The 18,464-nt window shown below is 34.5% G+C and overlaps 1 protein-coding gene across 1 annotated transcript; it reads left to right on the top strand.

The window, feature by feature from the left end:
- The first annotated feature begins 16,033 nt into the window (after positions 1 to 16,033).
- LOC131028142 (uncharacterized) lies at positions 16,034 to 17,344 on the top strand. The gene is made up of 2 exons (XM_059219006.1): positions 16,034 to 16,060; positions 16,514 to 17,344. The coding sequence occupies exons 1-2, from the start codon at positions 16,034 to 16,036 to the stop codon at positions 17,342 to 17,344; spliced, it is 858 nt and encodes a 285-aa protein (XP_059074989.1).
- Positions 17,345 to 18,464: the final 1,120 nt, after the last annotated feature.

Genomic DNA, 18,464 nt, shown 5'->3' with positions numbered 1-18,464 from the left:
GATCAACTACAATCATTAGAACATTATTGAATCAACATCAAACAATAATCTTCGTAACCAATGATTGATCCCAACACAAACTAGCATCCAAAACACATTATGGACCGCTAAGAAAGATGTGTAAGCCATAAACACATGTCCTCCTTTCAAATCCCCAAGTAGCAGATTATAGAAAGTTGATGTACATGCAAATAGTAGATTACTGATTTGACAAACACTATGTAGAACTAATAGGTTGTATAGCTACCATAAGTAATAAATCATCCACCAACACTCCAAAAAACCTAAATTCCTATCATAGGACCAATAAATTATCTTTATCATGTCCCAAAATATGCATGATCCTGTCTATTAATGCAAGAAAATGTGGAGCATTCTATTGTATGACCTACTTATACACATCTGTCAAACCAGTATTGAAGAGTCAAAATTCTTTTTCCTATAGGTGATAAAGATAGCTGAAAAGTTGACAATATGCACAAATCCATTACCAAACCACAACCCAGATCCACAGAACAAACTGATGCAATGTGGTGAACTATAGCGAAAATTATTGACTCATGATTATAGAGAAATTCACTAATTCAACACTTAGTCATTTTTTCCAATCTCATAACTCTAGACTAATATGTTGGCGAACCTCTAGATTAACTTTTACAATAATGACCAACTCATCTAAACATCTTCCAACATAAAGTCATAGTCATCAATAATACTCATACAATTAAATGATAATACATATTGTCAGACATCAATGCTGACATCATTGACAACATATATTGCTATCAAATTCACAACAAATCAAGAAGTCACCAACAATCTCCCCTTTGTCATTGATGGAAGCACTATGTACATATCTACCAAAAATCTATATACCCTTCCGCGTAGCTTATTTCTCCTTCAACATCAAGGAAAAATAGCATAATATTTACACCAAACCAAAATAGAATTGTACATAGTCCCCTAAATATGTGCATGCAGTTTAAAATTCTCCTACAAACTATACATAAGTACTCCTAAAAAAAAAACAATTACTGCAACACCTATACTACTGATTGTATCTGATAAAAACTTATTTGTAGTAATGCAATCACTAGGGTTGAGGCAATATGACCTTGTAGATAACTACAAATTATCATGAGGTGGATTTTGACTCATCTAATGTAGAGGTAAGAATGAAATTCTAACATTCAAAATTCAATAAAAGGTTGTTTTCCTCATCTAAAGAGATAGGTGCTCTCATCTCTTATTCCACTTTCTTCAATTAGATTCCAATAAATTAGAGAGGGAAGTAAGCCTTAGATTTACAATATCTCTAAGTTTATTATACTGCTTCTTGATTTGCTCCTTTCGGTTCACAAGCAGTGGTAATTGTAAGTACAAATTATTAATTCGCACCATTTTCACCCATCGTTATCATTCTATAGATCATAGGAGTTGATAGACTATAAAATTTGAGACTCGAAAGAGCCTATTTGATCCTTTATGCTTTTGGTGGAAACCAACTACCCATGACAAAAGTGGTATAATGCAATGGCTTCAACTACACTTTTCCTAAAGGCTTTTAAGTTGTCTTGTAACTTAGAATGAGAAATTGTACATCTATCAAATAATTTCTTCATTGCATCCTTCTTAGCTTTTTATTTCAAGTTACATATGTAGTATTTAAGGGAATCACTGAGCAACTTTAGTTGTTGTACACTTGGCAGAGATGCATCAAACATTACTTCCAAATGACCTTGTTACAAGATTTTAATTAACTCTTTCATAAACTCTCTATTTTGCAGGTGTTTTTTCATCACCTTCTTCTACATAAAGTGTTGAAGAACACCACCAAGATATAACTTATGTAGTGGAGAAATATTTGCTAGGTCCAGTTCACCTTGTCACATTGGACCTTGTAAAACTTGAGTCATCACCACTGATTGGAATTATAATTGGAGACTCAACAGGTCCTTGAAAGAGTCTTCAAAGGGAGATGATGATTCTTGACTAGTATCAGAACCATATTCATCTTGTTTCTTATCCTTTTCCTTCATTGCACGTGGAACAACATCTGGGTTCTTTACATTTTTATCCACCTTAACACCCAAAGTTTTTCTTGGAGGAGGAACAAATTTCTCAAATTGTGTTTTTACAGTCTTCAAATAGTATCCTCTTTCTTCACTTCATCTTTAACTCCATCATTTTGTTGTCTTGTTGAAGGGGGATTAGTATCAACTTATTATTCAAGTAACTCTAGAAGAGATGAATCTTTTGGTTCATCATGAAAAGATTTCATTATTCTATCCTCTACATCATTATTCAAAGGTGTCACCAGTACATTCAAGGCTGATTTTTGATGGCCTATCATTGGAATTTTGACTACTTTTTGTCGTACTACCGACAAACGATACCGTTAAAAACTCATCGTCAGACATTTCATCAATTCCATTTAACATCGGAATTCCGACGACATCCTAAAATATTTCGACGACGTCCATGATTGCTCCTTCGGCCAAAAATGTTGTTGGATGGACATTGGAATTCCGACGCTCATTACACATATGCATCAACTACAAATACGACGACTGTTTGACAAGAAAGCACCTTCAGACATGCAACATCCTCACTGGATGTTTCTTAATTAGCGTCGGAATTCCAACGTTGGCTAGAAAATTTGCACCGACGAGGATGTTGTTGATCCGACAGTTTGGCTGTTGGTGCAAATTTGTGTTGCCATCGGAATTCTAATGGAGATGTATTTTTAAAAAAAACAATACGCATACCAATTACAATGGTCCTTGTTGGTTCGCTTTTAGCATGTGGGGTATGATTCAGATCTTGACCTCGGTTTTGAGACCTCGGGTATTGGAGACTATTAAGCCTATTGGATGGGGTGTTCAACCTGCCCATTCCCAAACAACTCACCTTTTGTTGTTCTTTGTACAAGTTGATAAGAATTGGGTCTATCTGGCGTGTATGGATCTCTAAATAACCAACATGTTAATTTTAAGATAAGACTGTAGAAAAAAATAGCAATAACAGAAAGCAAAACAATGTGCACAAGGAACAATTCACTCTAGGTCGGCCCTTTCAACTTGGCACCAAAACATAGGGTTAAGATTACAAGATACATAAGATAGGGCCTGCCCTATTCACAAGTTACAAGTTACATTCAATATAGTACCACAAGCTACATCACCCAATTAGGGTTGGGCCAAATTACAAGTTACATTTATAGGGCTTGTCCTATCCACAAGTTACATTATATATAGGTCTTGCCCAATATTCATAACAAGACATAATTACAAATCACATGTATATAAGGAACTAATCTAAGGAACTAATCAATTCAATTAAAAGATAGATACCATAATGAAATAAAAACACTTAAATCTTTATATTGAAAATATAATACTCAAACCAGTTGATTTCAACATGTATCATCCACCAACATGATACTTACATACAACGAGTTCATAAGAAAAGCATGAAAGATTGTCCTGATAAAAACTATAACGAACTTATGTCATATGTTTTTCCTAAAAGATCCTCTATATATATATATGAGGATTTAGTTTGAAGATGAAAGGACATACACTTTCATTAAAATTAAAACTAACTAGAAACTAAATACCTAAAAACTATCCTAACGGACTAAAACTAACTTAACTATTGGGCACAATACATAAAAGCACTTGAAAACAACAATTTGCAATGTTTAAAAATAATTTTAATCTCCAAGGACCTCGCCACATTTCCAAATATGCTTCAAGTATTATTCTAATTTATAGGTGTCTGCATCATGGATCGGGTCCCTAACAATGATCTCCCATGTGATCAACTTTTCCATCTATTCCATATTCCTTGTCAATTCCAAACCATCAGAATGACCAATGTCAAGAGAAACACGGAGAAGGGTCTAACATTCTAAGAGCCACTTGTCTTTATCCTTGATTTCTCCATTCTGATCTATCAACTCTACAAAACCATACTGTGTTATTTCTTCACATTCATTAAATTCACTCTTCAATTCTTCTCCAAAACTTTCATGTGCATCTACAAGACCCTGTATTTCGTCAATCAGTTTTTTATTAGCACCTACCATCCTCTTATCATGTTTTAATGTTCCCAACCTGTTGTAGATCCGATGATGGGACAAGGTAGTGTCCATGTTCTTCTGATATACAGTCCAAAATTCTACCAGAGGTATTTACAATTTATTAAATCTATTTGTTAGCAATACAGAGGAAGTGTTTGATCTCACACTTTGAATTTGCCTTTGGATCCTCTTATTTTCTTGTAATAACTCTTCATATGTCTTTTTGATTTTGGATCCATCATGAATCATTGGCAGTGGTTGGCGTCCTCCTCTTAGAAATACCTCATACAAACCTTTATATTGATCTCTCTCTTTTATCACCTTAATTAATTGTGCTTTATTAAACCATGAAAGACCAATACCCATATCTGTTGTTATAACAAGGTCCACTTCACCTACCTTCAATTTCATCATGTGCCCAAAGGGCTTATCCACATCAATGATTTTTGGTCTTTTGTTAGGAGGGTAAAGGGCCCATAACCATAGAGCTTCCTCGTCTTGATCAAATATCGAACCAATAAAAATATCTTGAACTCCTTGGATATCTAATTTGAACTCTTTATTTTCTGATTTCAACATATTGTCAAAATTGAAAGATGCACTTAAGTCCCATCTTCGGAAAACAATAACACCGGTTTCAATTAAAAGTTGTCTCCCTCTATGAGGGGTCATATTTGTGACCTCTGCATCAATCTCTTCCTTAAGTTTTCTCAATAACTCTACTACATTTTTTAGGGGTAATAATAGGGACAGTGTCCCTTAACTTCTTGCCTTTGAAATGATAAAGAAAAGATTTCAATTCCTTAGACTTAACAAATACAACATTTGAAACAAAATCCAAATAGGCATCATACCGAGCATCACTGTGAATGCTTAACCTGGTGATAACTTGTACCTGCAAGTCTGGTTCCTCAATAATATTAGGTTCCTGTTCTCTTGATATGGTTTCAATATCCTCTGATTCTTCTTCACCTTCCACTTATTCTACTTCCATTTCTTGTAATCTCAACCTCTTCTCTTCTAGGTCTTTATTCAAATTATCAATAACTAGTTGGGCTTCTTCCTCTTCCATATTTCGAAACAAGTCCTCTGATTCCACAGGAATGTGCACATAATCTCCTAGGATCTGTCCTTTCTTGCACATACGTATGTATCCTTCGGGGTCATAATTAGCTCTGGCAGTAAACTTGAACAGATTGTATTCTTCAATTAGCTTTTTATCAATGGCCTCATAGGCCTTGGTTGATACAGTAGTAAAATCTCTAAAACTAAGGGTTCCAGGAAGAAAAACTCGTTTGTGCATGCTTCCAAAATGTTTATCATTTGATACACTTAATGGCCTCACATTTTCCAAATAGGCAATTCTGTCTGGTACAAGTTTTGGTAGTAGATAAGGGTGTCCTTCAAAGCCATAAAATCTAAAACAAGTGAAGTCCTTATGCACTAGCCAATCATCCCAATTGTGGTTCACCAGACCCCTATCATCAAAGGCAACAGGTCTTAAGTATTTCTTAATTTCGAGTGAAATTGATCCCTCACATGGGACACCGAAAAATTGATATAATGGTTTTTTTACAATCCATTCCTCAAACTTAATGTAATTTGAACTTCCATACCATGAGTCCCATACCAATGTCCACATCTATACAGGTTGTTGTTTTCCTTCCATCTCTATTGTGTTCAATCATAGAATCAATGGCCACATGCCTCAATATCTTCCATAAAAAATAATTATGTGCATCAACAATGAATAAAACTAAAATGTGGGATCCTTATTGTCCTTGAGATCCAAGAATCCCTCATGTAGTTTCCCAGCAAGGTATGCAACATAATTAAAGAGCCTTGGTTCATACATTTGTATATTAGCTGCCAATACTAGAAGCCCAATATTGGCCACATCTGGAACTTCAACACCCCCCACTTATCCACATGACATTTAAGTATACTACAAGTAATCCCTGAATATGTCCATGCTAAAAGGGGGACCATCCTCATCAGTCAAAACACCCTTCTCAACCTTATGAAAGGCGAGATTCCACCCTTTATAAGTAGTGTCCATTTTCACAAATTCTTCTTCCAGTTTCTCAAAAGATAAGGGCATATCAGGATGAAAGTCAAGGTTAAAAACTTCATCTATGGTGCCTTTGTTAAACCTGATAAACACATCATCATTTGGAAGTTGTATGCACCTCTTTACATAATCATAATTCCTAACCAAAGTTTCCAATACTCTAATATTTACAAGCACATTTGGAACAACCAGCTTGCCTAAATTCGTCATCCACGAGTTACAAATTGGAACTTCCCTATTCTGTCTCAAGAAATGAAATAGGAAAAGTTTTTAACCCCTTACCTTAGTCCACACATCTGCTACCCTCTTAAGTTTGTCCTTTAGTTGATGTCTAACAGACAAATGTTGTTTTGATCTTCTGGATTTCGGCCCTGGTGCTTGCATTTGGTCGATCATGTCCTGGTTCAATCTTCGTGCAGGAGGAGTCTCTGATGTTTTTGGTTTCTTCGATGTGGACTCAAACCCTTTAGAAATTCTCTTTTTCCCTGAAGAACTCGAGGCCTCCATTTCTGCAATTGTCAAGAATTTTTAGCCCTAGTTCTTCAATTATGTTATCTACTTGAAGAAGATACGCTATGTGAAGAGTTATAAACATAAATTCTGTATTCATGTGATTTAATTTCTTGAGCGAGTTCTCAATTAGTATCGTGTGAGCCACCAATTCAATTGAGAGCATTAAATACAGGTCACTTCTGGTTTCAGTTTGAATTAACTCTGCAACAGCTTATCGGTATTAAATTTCTGATGAAATATTTCCTTAGCACCACAAAAACATTTTGTTCTGAGTTATTTTATCGGCATGTGTTTTACCAATGTTTCCATTGGGTATCGATATAGCCCTTATCACCTCATACCGATGGTTATTTCTTCCTCGATGAACCTTTTCTTTTGTGTTTCCATTGGGTATCGATATAACCTATCAACCCACATCCCAATTACTTAGGTACCCCGATGGCTTGTAACTGTTTGCGGATAGTGTTTAATTATGAACATATCAATGTATGTCTTCCCGATAGACCCATCGGGTATCGGGATAGCTTATTTCCTTCTACTCCGATAACTCATGTCTTCCTGATGGCTTTGCTAATAAGCCTTCTTTGGGGTAAGTTACACCGATGGACAAATAAGCCTTTTGCTATAACCAAACATACTTATCTTAATGAAATATCATTTCTTACAGTGTTATATATAAGAAAAGATGTCTTAAAATCTTAACATCTGAAATATCACATAGATCCTCCTCTTCCTAAGCAAATTTGTCGAGATGGAAACCTATGAAAATTGAAATTCAATTGCCCTCTTACATTTTTTATCACTTTAGGAATTGTCTGACAGGTTTAGCTCCCAAATAAACCTCACATGTCTTATCCCAACTCAGTGCCACTCCTTAGTCACCCATCTGATGGTTGAATCTCAGGAGATAGATCATAGATAGAAGAGGAATGATGTTGTGAGATCATCCGTGCACAAAAAATCCAACAGTAACTATTCTCATGATAGAGAATGTTCAATGTATAAAACCAAGAAATAGAGGAGAAAAACATTTTAAGAGCATAATTAATTTGAAAATTTATATGCTAATAGTATTTTCATTGTAACACGTAGAGTTTCCATGAATACACTCAAAACATGAAGAATACAAATGAATACACACGAGTCATAAGATATACATTAAATGAATACCTTGAAGCATGAAGCATGCAATGAGAACTTTAAGCATGAAGCATACAAATGAATACACTTGAATTATGAAGCATACAATGAATACTGAAATCATGAAGCATACTCGTGAATATACTTAATGCATAAATCAGGAAGCATACATAAAGCATCCAGTATCCAGATGAATCCACTGAAGTCATAAAGCATACACTTGAATATATGTAGAGCATGAATTCTCTTAAGTCATGAAACATACATATTGTTACACGCAAGGTAGGAACATGAAGCATCCACGCAAGACATGAAGTAGTACACACAAATATCCCCTAAGGTACAATGCATATATAAAAAAGTACACGTATAAATCATACAATGAGGAAATCATGTTGAAGACACAATAAACACATTAATATCCATAATTTATCAAGTAAATATACATAAAACATGCATTTAAGAGTAATATACATGAGGCACATGGATGCACTTAAAGCATGAATTATGCACATAAAACATAAATAATACTAATAGAGCATACACATGAATATACTTGGGGCAAGAAGAATTCATGCAAAACATAGAGTGAATATAATCCTTTTGAGTAACCTGTGGCCTTGTGAGGGGTCTTGTGAGTCAGTGAAGGGTTGACACCTAATTGAATAGGTGAGTTGGCAGAAATATCTCCCTAGTTAGTTGAGTTCATTAGATTCTTTGCATCACCATGCCTTTTCGCTATCAATCCATTTAAATTTCCACCCAAAGATTCAATCTTGTCAAAGTTCAAAATAAATTTCCTTGCTGTCCTTACTATCTTGCATCAACTTTCATATCACTAGGTAGTCTTTTTCTTAGAACTCTCATCTTTCATGTTAGGATACCATCTCAGTCCCTTGAGTTAAGTTATCTTACCTTTAGAATATATCATTTCCTAGGAACCCATACCTTGCTTGAGTTATCAATGTATTGTGTCACAACGATGCAAGATAAGTAAGTGTTCATGTTGTTTGGACAACTAAGATAACTACGGTTTTTATTCACCAAAGAAACCATGATAAATTGGGATGTTGTTTAGACAATGGGTGTTGTTTGTGAAGATGTATATGGGGCTATCATTTTCATTTATTTCCATTGGATCTAGTGATAAGTCCAAGCTCTAACAATTTTCCTTTGTTGGGAGTTAATCTTAGAACCCTCTTGAACTTCTCAAGAGAGAACAATGGCATACGCTCCAGCTTGTTCTCTCCCTCCCTCTAGAGACAATTTTGTTGATGGGTTTTTTGACACACTCAACATAGACTAAGTATCGCCACTTAATCTCTCTCTTATAAAATAGTAGAAACTAAAGGTATTCCAAACCTCCCAAGGTAACAATGATACAAGATAACAAAGTGTTCATGTGGCTAGTTTGTTCAAGGGGAAAATGTCACTAATCAAGTTGAAATGATGATTTCTCAATCTGCCTAAGCTAAAAGGTTAAAATAAATTGCAAAAGATAAAACAAGGCTAGGAGAAAATGAATCATCAGTATTACCTAAACCCCAATTATCAACAAAATCTAGAAATAACCTTGTATGTAAATAATTTATCATGCCAAAATTGCCAATTCTAACATGAAAATGAGACCAAGGAAAGCTCTAGAACAACTACTACTATTCATTGACATGGTCATTATTAACCTCAATCACCACAAAAGATGCACAAATTGATTATAACAAAGAAGATGTTTCATAAATGTAAATATTAAATCAAGACTAAGGAAAATGAAAGAAATAGAAGAATACCAAGCAATCAAAAAAGATTACCAATATAGTTGCAAACTATGAACTTCATTTCCATTAATTCTTCAAAATATACTAGCAAAGCACAAGTATTCAATCTACAACCTCTTACTAAATGTCTTTTGAAAGAAAACAAACTAAGTAGTGTTACTAAAGTTGGACCTTAAATAATCAATTCTTAGACCCTCAAAATGAATTTTGAAATTACATTTATAGGAAAAAAATTTCCTCAAAATCAAAGATTAAAATCCACCCAAAACCTTATCAAATTAAGAGGTACAATCAACACACGAGATACTGGCCTATAATTGAATTAAGAACTATAAGTTGACTCATGAAAATGAAATATAAGTCAGAAGGAACTTAGAATATGGAGTTGTCAAGCATTGGGAATTTATAGTTGTAACTCAAACTATTGAGAATGAGAACTTTGGACCTTTAGTTGAATTGAGAATGATCAAACTGTTGAGAATGATCATACAGTCCATTCTTCTAGACATCCTTAGATACATTAATTGGCTTCTTGGCTTGGGAAAACTAATATGAATTGAGCCAACAACATGAGGATAGGGTCAAGTATCATGGCAACTGATCATAATTTGTGAGGACAGGGTTCACACTCGTTGATGGTAATTTTGCAACTCACCTTGAGTCTACATGAGCTACATAAGCTTGTGATAAGTATGGATGATTGTCTCCTACCAATATGTAGTCCTTTCATATTTTAGGTGCCTACAAACTATGTTTTTGTTAAGTATTGATGTAGTCTTAAGACATATCATGACTCCATTACATGTCCACACTTGGGTTTACAAACACAACTCTATCAAAACAATAACAATATCACTAGTAAAACTATGACTATGACAATTAATACCCTTAGGACAGTAATAGAAATTTAATCTATTTCATTTGATTTTAATCCACAAACCCTTCTGAAGGTTTCATAGGGTCCCCTCACCCCTCTCTCTATCATCAACCACTTCAAAATACCAATCGCTTGGTCTTCCCACCAAATTCTTCACTCTTACTGCCTTTTACTATCTGATACATAGAGATATCAGACCATCCTCATGCCCAAACACATACCAAATCTAATTTGGAGCCTTGCACACAACATAATATGATACATAGCATGATACCCAAGTTATCATGATACACCAATTGTTACTCCTACCCAAGTGAAAACACAAGAAGCAATGGAAAGGGGTGTGGACCAAGAAAACTCAAGAATTATCATGACAACAGAAGACCAATAAAAAAAATTTCAGAGCCTAAGGCCAAACGAAATGAAGAGAGAACAAACATGGAGTCAAAGAAGCATGGAGAACAAGAAAAATATGATCTATCTAGGCCCCCCACCCCCAACATGACTCCTCCAAAATTTTAAACTTAGGTGCACAAGAAACAAGATGAAGAACAAAGGCCAAAGTAGGTTGTAACTACCATGAACCCATCCATCCAAAGTGATGAGAATCTAGATGTTCCTAAATGGCTACAATTCAACTTTGAAAGGATTAAGAAGAGAGCATTGAAGAAAGTAAGTTTGCAAAAGATGATCATTGAGGTTGAGGCCGCAAGGAAGTCAAAGAAGGCAATGACTTTGTATTCCACCTAAAACTATGTAAAAGGAGAGATGGTTGCCAATACCCTAAACTAGAGAAGATTTAGTAAAAACTGCCAACACCCTAAACTAGGGTAACCTGAGACAGTAAGAAAATGGTTTGGGGGTCATATAGACTAGCTTTATGTTGTATGTTAATTACAAATTGTGACCCCGACACCAAGATTTATAAGAGATTGGAAATTCTTAAAGGCCAAACAAACCCATTGACCTAGAGCAAATATGAATCCATCTACCTAGCTATTGCCCACCTAGAAATTGCAACCGCCCTCAACAATTAATTACTAATGTTGTAGTGTGTTATTTTACTCTAATGATATCTTTAATGATGAAATGTGGTTAATATTATTTTTCATGCGATGTGCTATTAATCTACCTCTCGATATGACCATTTAAACAATCATTTCTTTAGTTTGTGGATCAGGATTAGACTCCTATGTTGTACCACACACTTCTCTAGGTTTCCAAATATTAGTTGAGAGCATGGGCTATAATAGAGACAAATATAAAGTGATTGATTATGTGATTGGATGTTTTCAGTCCACCCCTTCTAGGTTGGGATTGTTCTGAACCAAACACAATTGTATCTCCCTAGGGCCGCAATTCTTTAACAAAGATTGATAAGGTGTAATGGGGACAATAGAAGGAAATCTACCACCCCACAAATAATTCCAAAGATTCATTATCCATTCTAATACTCTTTGCAATGATTCTTGCCACAAGCTAGGTGGAAGGATCAAAAGACTTCCATACATCTCGTTGTGGCAAGATTCTTCACTAGTCGATTCTCATTTGTCTTCCTTGAAGAGAGATAAAGGGGGAAGCCCAAAGCTAGGACTGAGAAGAATTTGTAGCTGCTTGCATAGGCTTTGGTGAAATGCAAGGTTCCAACAACAATCCTAGAACAACTAAATTTTGAAGAAGGGCTTCCTTCCACCACAAATACGACATTGGCCAATTTGCATCTAAAACTTGGTCAATTAACCACCACATGTCTCATTTCCTAACATCTTTTGCGTAAAAAAGGAAGCTCTCATACTCCAAGAGTTGCTTCCACAATTGGTCAATATCCCACAAGAATGTAGCCATAGCTAGCATGCATAAAAGAAAAAGTTGTAGAATCTCTTGAAAGGAATCTCTTGAATGGTGTACTTGTTGGCATGATGAAATTAAGGTGAAGAATATACCTCATGCACAGGATTGCAATGCACAAATGCCTTAAATGCGGGTTTGATCTTATGAGGGGTTGAAGTCGACGAGAACACCTATGCAGGATTGCAATGCACAAATGACTTGCCCTCTTTTTTTTTTAAGTAATACCCATTGTCATCGGAATTCTGACGAATGTGGGCAATTTTTTGAAAAAAAAAACAAATTTTATTACTAAGGCCTTCTCTGTCGAAACCAAATGTCAAATTACCATCGAAATTCCAATGAATTTGGGCATTTTTTCAAAAAAAAAATCAAATTTGGTCACAATATACCTTCTCTGTCGGAAACCTCCATCGGAAATCTAGACCAAATGTATTAGTGTGTAGTTTCCTCACCTATTAAAATGTCACCAAAAAATTCATTGTCATATCCTCAGTTTGCTTGATCAATCTTTTTATTTATTCTCTGTCCTTCCCCAAAGTAATGTTCATTCTTTCTTTTGTCCTTCAACCAGTAGCTAGCACCTGCAAGGCTCTTACTCTTTCTTCATGTGTCAAAGATCCACCACATTTTTATAAGGTGCGTTTCTCTATCTTCGCCTCTTCTAGGACAAATTTATGTCTTTGTATGCTTAGAGTATTGGCAAGGCTCTTTGGTAGCTCATCAAGAATGTCATTTAAGCTCTTATTAAGGGTCCTCGTGTAAATAAAAGATAACTTATTAAATAAAGCTCTTAGTCTAAGAACAAGGATGAAACAAGGCATGAATAAAGGCATTAACTATGCCATATCATGCATCATATGATGAAAGGAATCTAAAATATTTAATAGTGCAAATTGTAGCTTACACTTGGTTGACAAACTATTGTACTTAAAAAGGAGTAGTTCATTTTAGAATAAGAAAGTCATTCAACTTTGCTTTCTTTATTCATCTAGGACAATTGTAGATCATAGAGTCTAATTTAAAATTAAGCTAATTGAAGATTAAGTTGCATGTCTAGTGGATCACATGGTAGGCTTGGAAGGTGGATTGATCGATGACATGCTAAAACTGATAGATAAGGCATCAGTTGTCTTCATACTCCCCCTTAAAGCTACCAGGTCTCACAATCTTATCTTGAAGTGTCAAAAACTAATATCAGACTTTGTGTGGATTAGAAACATCTAAGTCCCAACAATACTTTTGTAAGCTATCTCATCAACTCTTTCAGCACCATCATATCAATACAACACAACTCCAAGAGCACTTGTTGTGGAGGATGGGTTACAATCATACATATCAAATTATTTAAAGTGCTGATCCAAAAAATCATGCCCCATAAGTTCTAAAATAAAATATTTAATATTTGATTTCTCTTATATAACAAGAAATAATTAGTTACACATGGGGATCTACATATGGTTTCATTTTGTTCCTACCATGGTCTATGTGGGTCTATCTATTGTTGTATGTGAATATGTTTCCTCACATTTGTTTTGCTTATGTCAATGTGGATTATTTAGGTATTTTGGTGAGGTTATGTGGTGGGGACTATTTTTAAGTCTAGAATCTCACTTTTATACTTCATCACTCTAGGTAGGAAGAAATTTTTTTAGTTTATAGACATTGTGTGCAATCCTATCTAATGAACACTATCACACGTGGTACTATTCAAGAGATATAAGTGTGATAGGCTTGCATTCAAGGTAAAAGTATGAATAAAAATGAGTGAAATGATATAGAAACCATGAAAATTTAATTTTAAGTATTTGACATGACTTGAAGGTGCACAAGATATAGTGGATAAGCCCCTCCTATGAACACTTTGAACCCCATTAATATATGGGATAAATCAAATAACTAGGATCCTCCTCCTCCCTTTGTTGTAACTCTTGCTATGTACTAGCTTTTCTTTTACTTTCTAGATTGATGACATATTTAGACTTTAAGGGTTGGTGAATATGTATAATAGTATACTATAAATAATAATATAGTAACTTATTCCTTTAAGAAATAAAAATTAATATTTAAAAAAACAAATCAAAAACCTTAGAGAAAGGGACTTTCATTTTTAGTCTTGTTTAAGCAAATTTGGCTTGTCAAGTTTTTCGTCTTTCTTCGTTGATGGATAAAAGTAATTACGAAGATTGATTGTTAGACAATATACCTCGTTCTTAAGTGGGGCACCATAATGTTGTGACGTACAGAAGGATACAATCTAATGTTGTGGGGCACCGTAAGTTCTATATCATACGAGGTCTGACCAACCAGTAAAAGAGACTCAAAATTTTAAAATTTTGCAGGTTTCGACCTGTTAAAGAAAACAGCAAAACAATCAGTACCATCATGCAATCTACGTAATTATCAAATATATGACATTTATTGAAACAGTTGAAACTCTAACAGTAGATTTCATGGAAATCATCCACCTGTTATTTTCTAGCCACCCATTGAAACGGAGTATATTCTATCTTGTCAGAATATTACCTTCCATTGTCTGGATTATATCTGCCAAAATATATTACGTTTGCTCATATTTTAAATAGTTTTTTCATTTTAAAGTTGTTTTTGGACATTAGGATAAAAGCGTAAATCTCCTTGTAGCATAAATCTCCACGCTTTTATGGGATCATATTGATTTTCGAATGGAGGAATTAGAATATGATTAGGCATATCCTCTGCTTCTCGGTCAAAAATGAGCTGCTCAACATAGATTATGTCTTCCACTGTTTTACAGCTGTCATTTATTGAAACCTCCGTTGCTTGACTGCAGTATGGATATATAAATTTAATGTTTTGCTTCAGAATATGAAGCACGATCATTTGATTTTGAGGGTAGATCATAAACCCATTATCAGAAGCTTTTCTATTTCTTTAAAGTTGGAGTTTAAGTTGTCTACAGCTTTTTGCAAGCGGATTTTTGTTCTCAAATCTATAGGATTTTCAGAATGTATGAAAATTATGATATTCTATTTCCAGACCAACCAGTGGTAGATCTTTATCTTCCAATGTGGGCTAAACATCAGCATTTGGCCAATAAACCTGCTTTCAAGTGGGTGGATGAAGCAGGCAATGAGCAGTGCAGTTTGACATACTCAGAGCTCCATGCTTCCGCATCCACCATTGCCTCAAATCTTAGGAGTACACTGCAAAGAGGTGATACAGTTTTGATTCTCTGACCACCTGGGATTGAATTTGTGGGAATCATATTTGGGTGCCAAAGAGCTGGGCTAGTGAGTGTTCCCATGCTTCCTCATCATTCATCCTTCTCTTCTCAGGTAAAGAAGCATTTTATTTTTGAATAGTTTTTATTATATGGTTCCTCTGGATTATTCCATAAACGAACAAGGCTCTTGGGTAGACTTTAAGCTATTGAATTCTTAAATACATCTTTTATACTAATATTAATATTGAATGTTGTGAATGGTGTTCAAATTATGTGGTATATCTTAAATGCATGTTATGTTTTAAGGATTGGATTACCATCTGTGTTACTGATTGTTATCTTTATAGACATCTGATTTATGTATGTGATTATTTAGTGATCTCATCATCTAATATTTATCTCTATAGTTATTTATATGTTTACATATAGAGATGATATTATAATTATGTTGGTATACTAGATTATTTATTATCATATTCTTATGATTATATATGATAGGTATGACATACTGTTAGATTAAATGGTTATGCATTACTTCAGCTATCATGTACGTAGCAGGTATTCTTGATATGAGCATAGAGTAGGCATGTAAAGGGTTATTTCTCCAATAGAATATGTAGCTGTGAGTTGTTCCCTATTTTTTTTAATTTGAAAATGTTACTTTGGATTAATTTGTTTGATAGCCTCTGTCACACCTAATTTGTGCGCGAGATGTGCCCTTAATCAACTTATTTTAAATTTGGATCTGAATCAGTGACAATTTAGACATCCATGTATTCCGAAACACCTGTAAATTCATTGTTTCAATTGTGATCATTTACATTCTTTTTTTCATTCAATTATATCTTTTACTATTATGTTATTAGTATAATGTTTTGTGTAAATCACCTTGAAAGAAGTCAGTAATTTAGAAGGTCAATTTTTCTCCAGTTATAAATTTTGAAATTTAAGGAGCAGAGGTATCCTATTTTGAATAAGATAAAGTATTTCTATCTTTCAGGAGGATTGCCGTAAACTTGTAAGGATACTGCAACAGACTCAACCGAAGGCTGCCATAGCTCATCCTGCCTATATTTCAAGTGTCATAAAGAAGAATGATACTAATGAAATGGGTACGTTGTTGAAGAAAATGCAGTGGATATCACTGGTATCTTTACTCAAAGCCAATCCACAAGAGAAATCATTAACTAATGGAGGAGGTGAGAGAAAGTATAGTGGATGTAAAGCAGAAGACCTGTTTTTGATACAGTACACTTCTGGTGCAACAGGCAGCCCGAAGCCAGTCATGATAACAGCAGGATCTGCAGCACACAATGTAAGAGCAGCAAGAAAAGCCTATGATCTTGAACCATGGAGTGTTATAGTTTCATGGCTTCCTCAGTACCATGACTGTGGCCTCATGTTCCTTCTCCTAACCATTGTTAGTGCTGCAACCTGTATTTTAACTTCTCCATTCATGTTCATCAAGAGGCCAATCTTGTGGCTGGAAATGGTAAGCAAATACAAAGCTACCTGCACACCAGTGCCATCTTTTGCTCTTCCTCTTGTGCAAAACTACATGAGCAGTAGATCTAATAGAAAACCACACATCAAACTGAATCTAGAGACCCTAAGAAATCTTATAGTGATTAATGAACCTATATATGGTAGTGTTGTGGAAAGCTTTGTGAAGAAATTTTCGGTATTTGGTCTGACTGCTTCTGCCATGGGTCCATCCTATGGACTTGCAGAAAACTGTACATTTGTGTCCACTTCATGGGGATCCAGTATAAGCCAAGCTCCTACTTACAGAGGCCTTTTGCCTTGTGCAAGAATTTGTTCACAATCATAACTGGGCATTGAGATGATAGTTGTTGATCCAAAGACTTGTGAAGAAGTTGAAGCTGGCGAAGAAGGAGAGATTTGGATCTCTTCTCCAAGCAATGCAGACGGCTACCTGGACAACCCATGGCTTACAAACGAGGTATCTTTGATATATTTGTATATATCTATTTCTAATTTATTTATCTCAATTCAAAATATCTATTATTAGTACAGATATATAATTTAGAAATAGATTAGCTTTAACTTTTTTAATTTAAATATAATTTATATGTCTCAAATAAAAATAATGTATTTTTAAATTACTTTTGATTTTTCATTTTTTATTATATAATTACATTTATAGGTCTATATACTACTCTTTGACTGTTTTATATTAATATATATTTTAAAAATTTAATATCTTCATGTTTAAAGAATAAATATAAATTTTTTAAAAATTCCAGGATTAATATAAGAAATACTTCTCTCTCTATTACCACTATAAATTATGCCTTCTGTAAAACAAAATTAATTCATAAAAACTTAAAAATTACTAATTTATACAATAAAAGTACATTATTCGTCCATCTCAGTAGTACTTTCTAAAGTTTTTGCGACTGTTGCTATGGTGTTTAGATTTGTTATTGATATTTGTTATTGTTACTATTATAGTGGTCATGATATAATAATGTTATAAAAATAAATCAGACGTGCTTTCTATATTTATCTTATATTCTCAGTGCCATTACTATATTTTGACACAGATATTCCTTGCAAGGCCAAAGAGAGGAGGAGATTGGGACAAAAGAAAATTTTACTTAAGAACAGGAGATATGGGAGTCATTGCAAAAGACAATGATCAGTACTTATATGTCACTGGTCGTCTCAAGGACCTTATAAGAGCAGGTGGTCGTCTGATGCATCCTCACTACCTTGAAACAACTGCTTTCATGAGCTGCACTCAAAGTTTGAGAGCAGGTTGTGCTGCTGCCTTTGAAGCAGACATAACTAGATCTAACACAAATGTAATAGTAGTGCTTGCTGAACTGCAGAATTTTGAGAATAAATACATCACAGAACAAGATGAAGGGATGATGAAGAGAATTTGTCAAAACATTTATTTGTGTATTGAGAAGGAGCATGGAGTG

The sequence above is a fragment of the Cryptomeria japonica genome, chromosome 4, assembly GCF_030272615.1.
Source record: "Cryptomeria japonica chromosome 4, Sugi_1.0, whole genome shotgun sequence".
Taxonomy (NCBI): Eukaryota; Viridiplantae; Streptophyta; class Pinopsida; order Cupressales; family Cupressaceae; genus Cryptomeria; species Cryptomeria japonica.
Note: the sequence above shows the minus strand (reverse complement) of the source record. Positions and strands in the feature narration are given on the sequence as shown.

What these genes read in the sequence shown, in the direction of transcription:
- LOC131028142 (XM_059219006.1), top strand. Translation starts at nt 16,034, where the DNA reads ATGGTTATGCATTACTTCAGCTATCAT. An exon ending in TGCATTACTTCAGCTATCAT is followed by an intron (nt 16,061 to 16,513) that starts GTACGTAGCAGG and finishes TCTATCTTTCAG; the next exon opens with GAGGATTGCCGTAAACTTGT.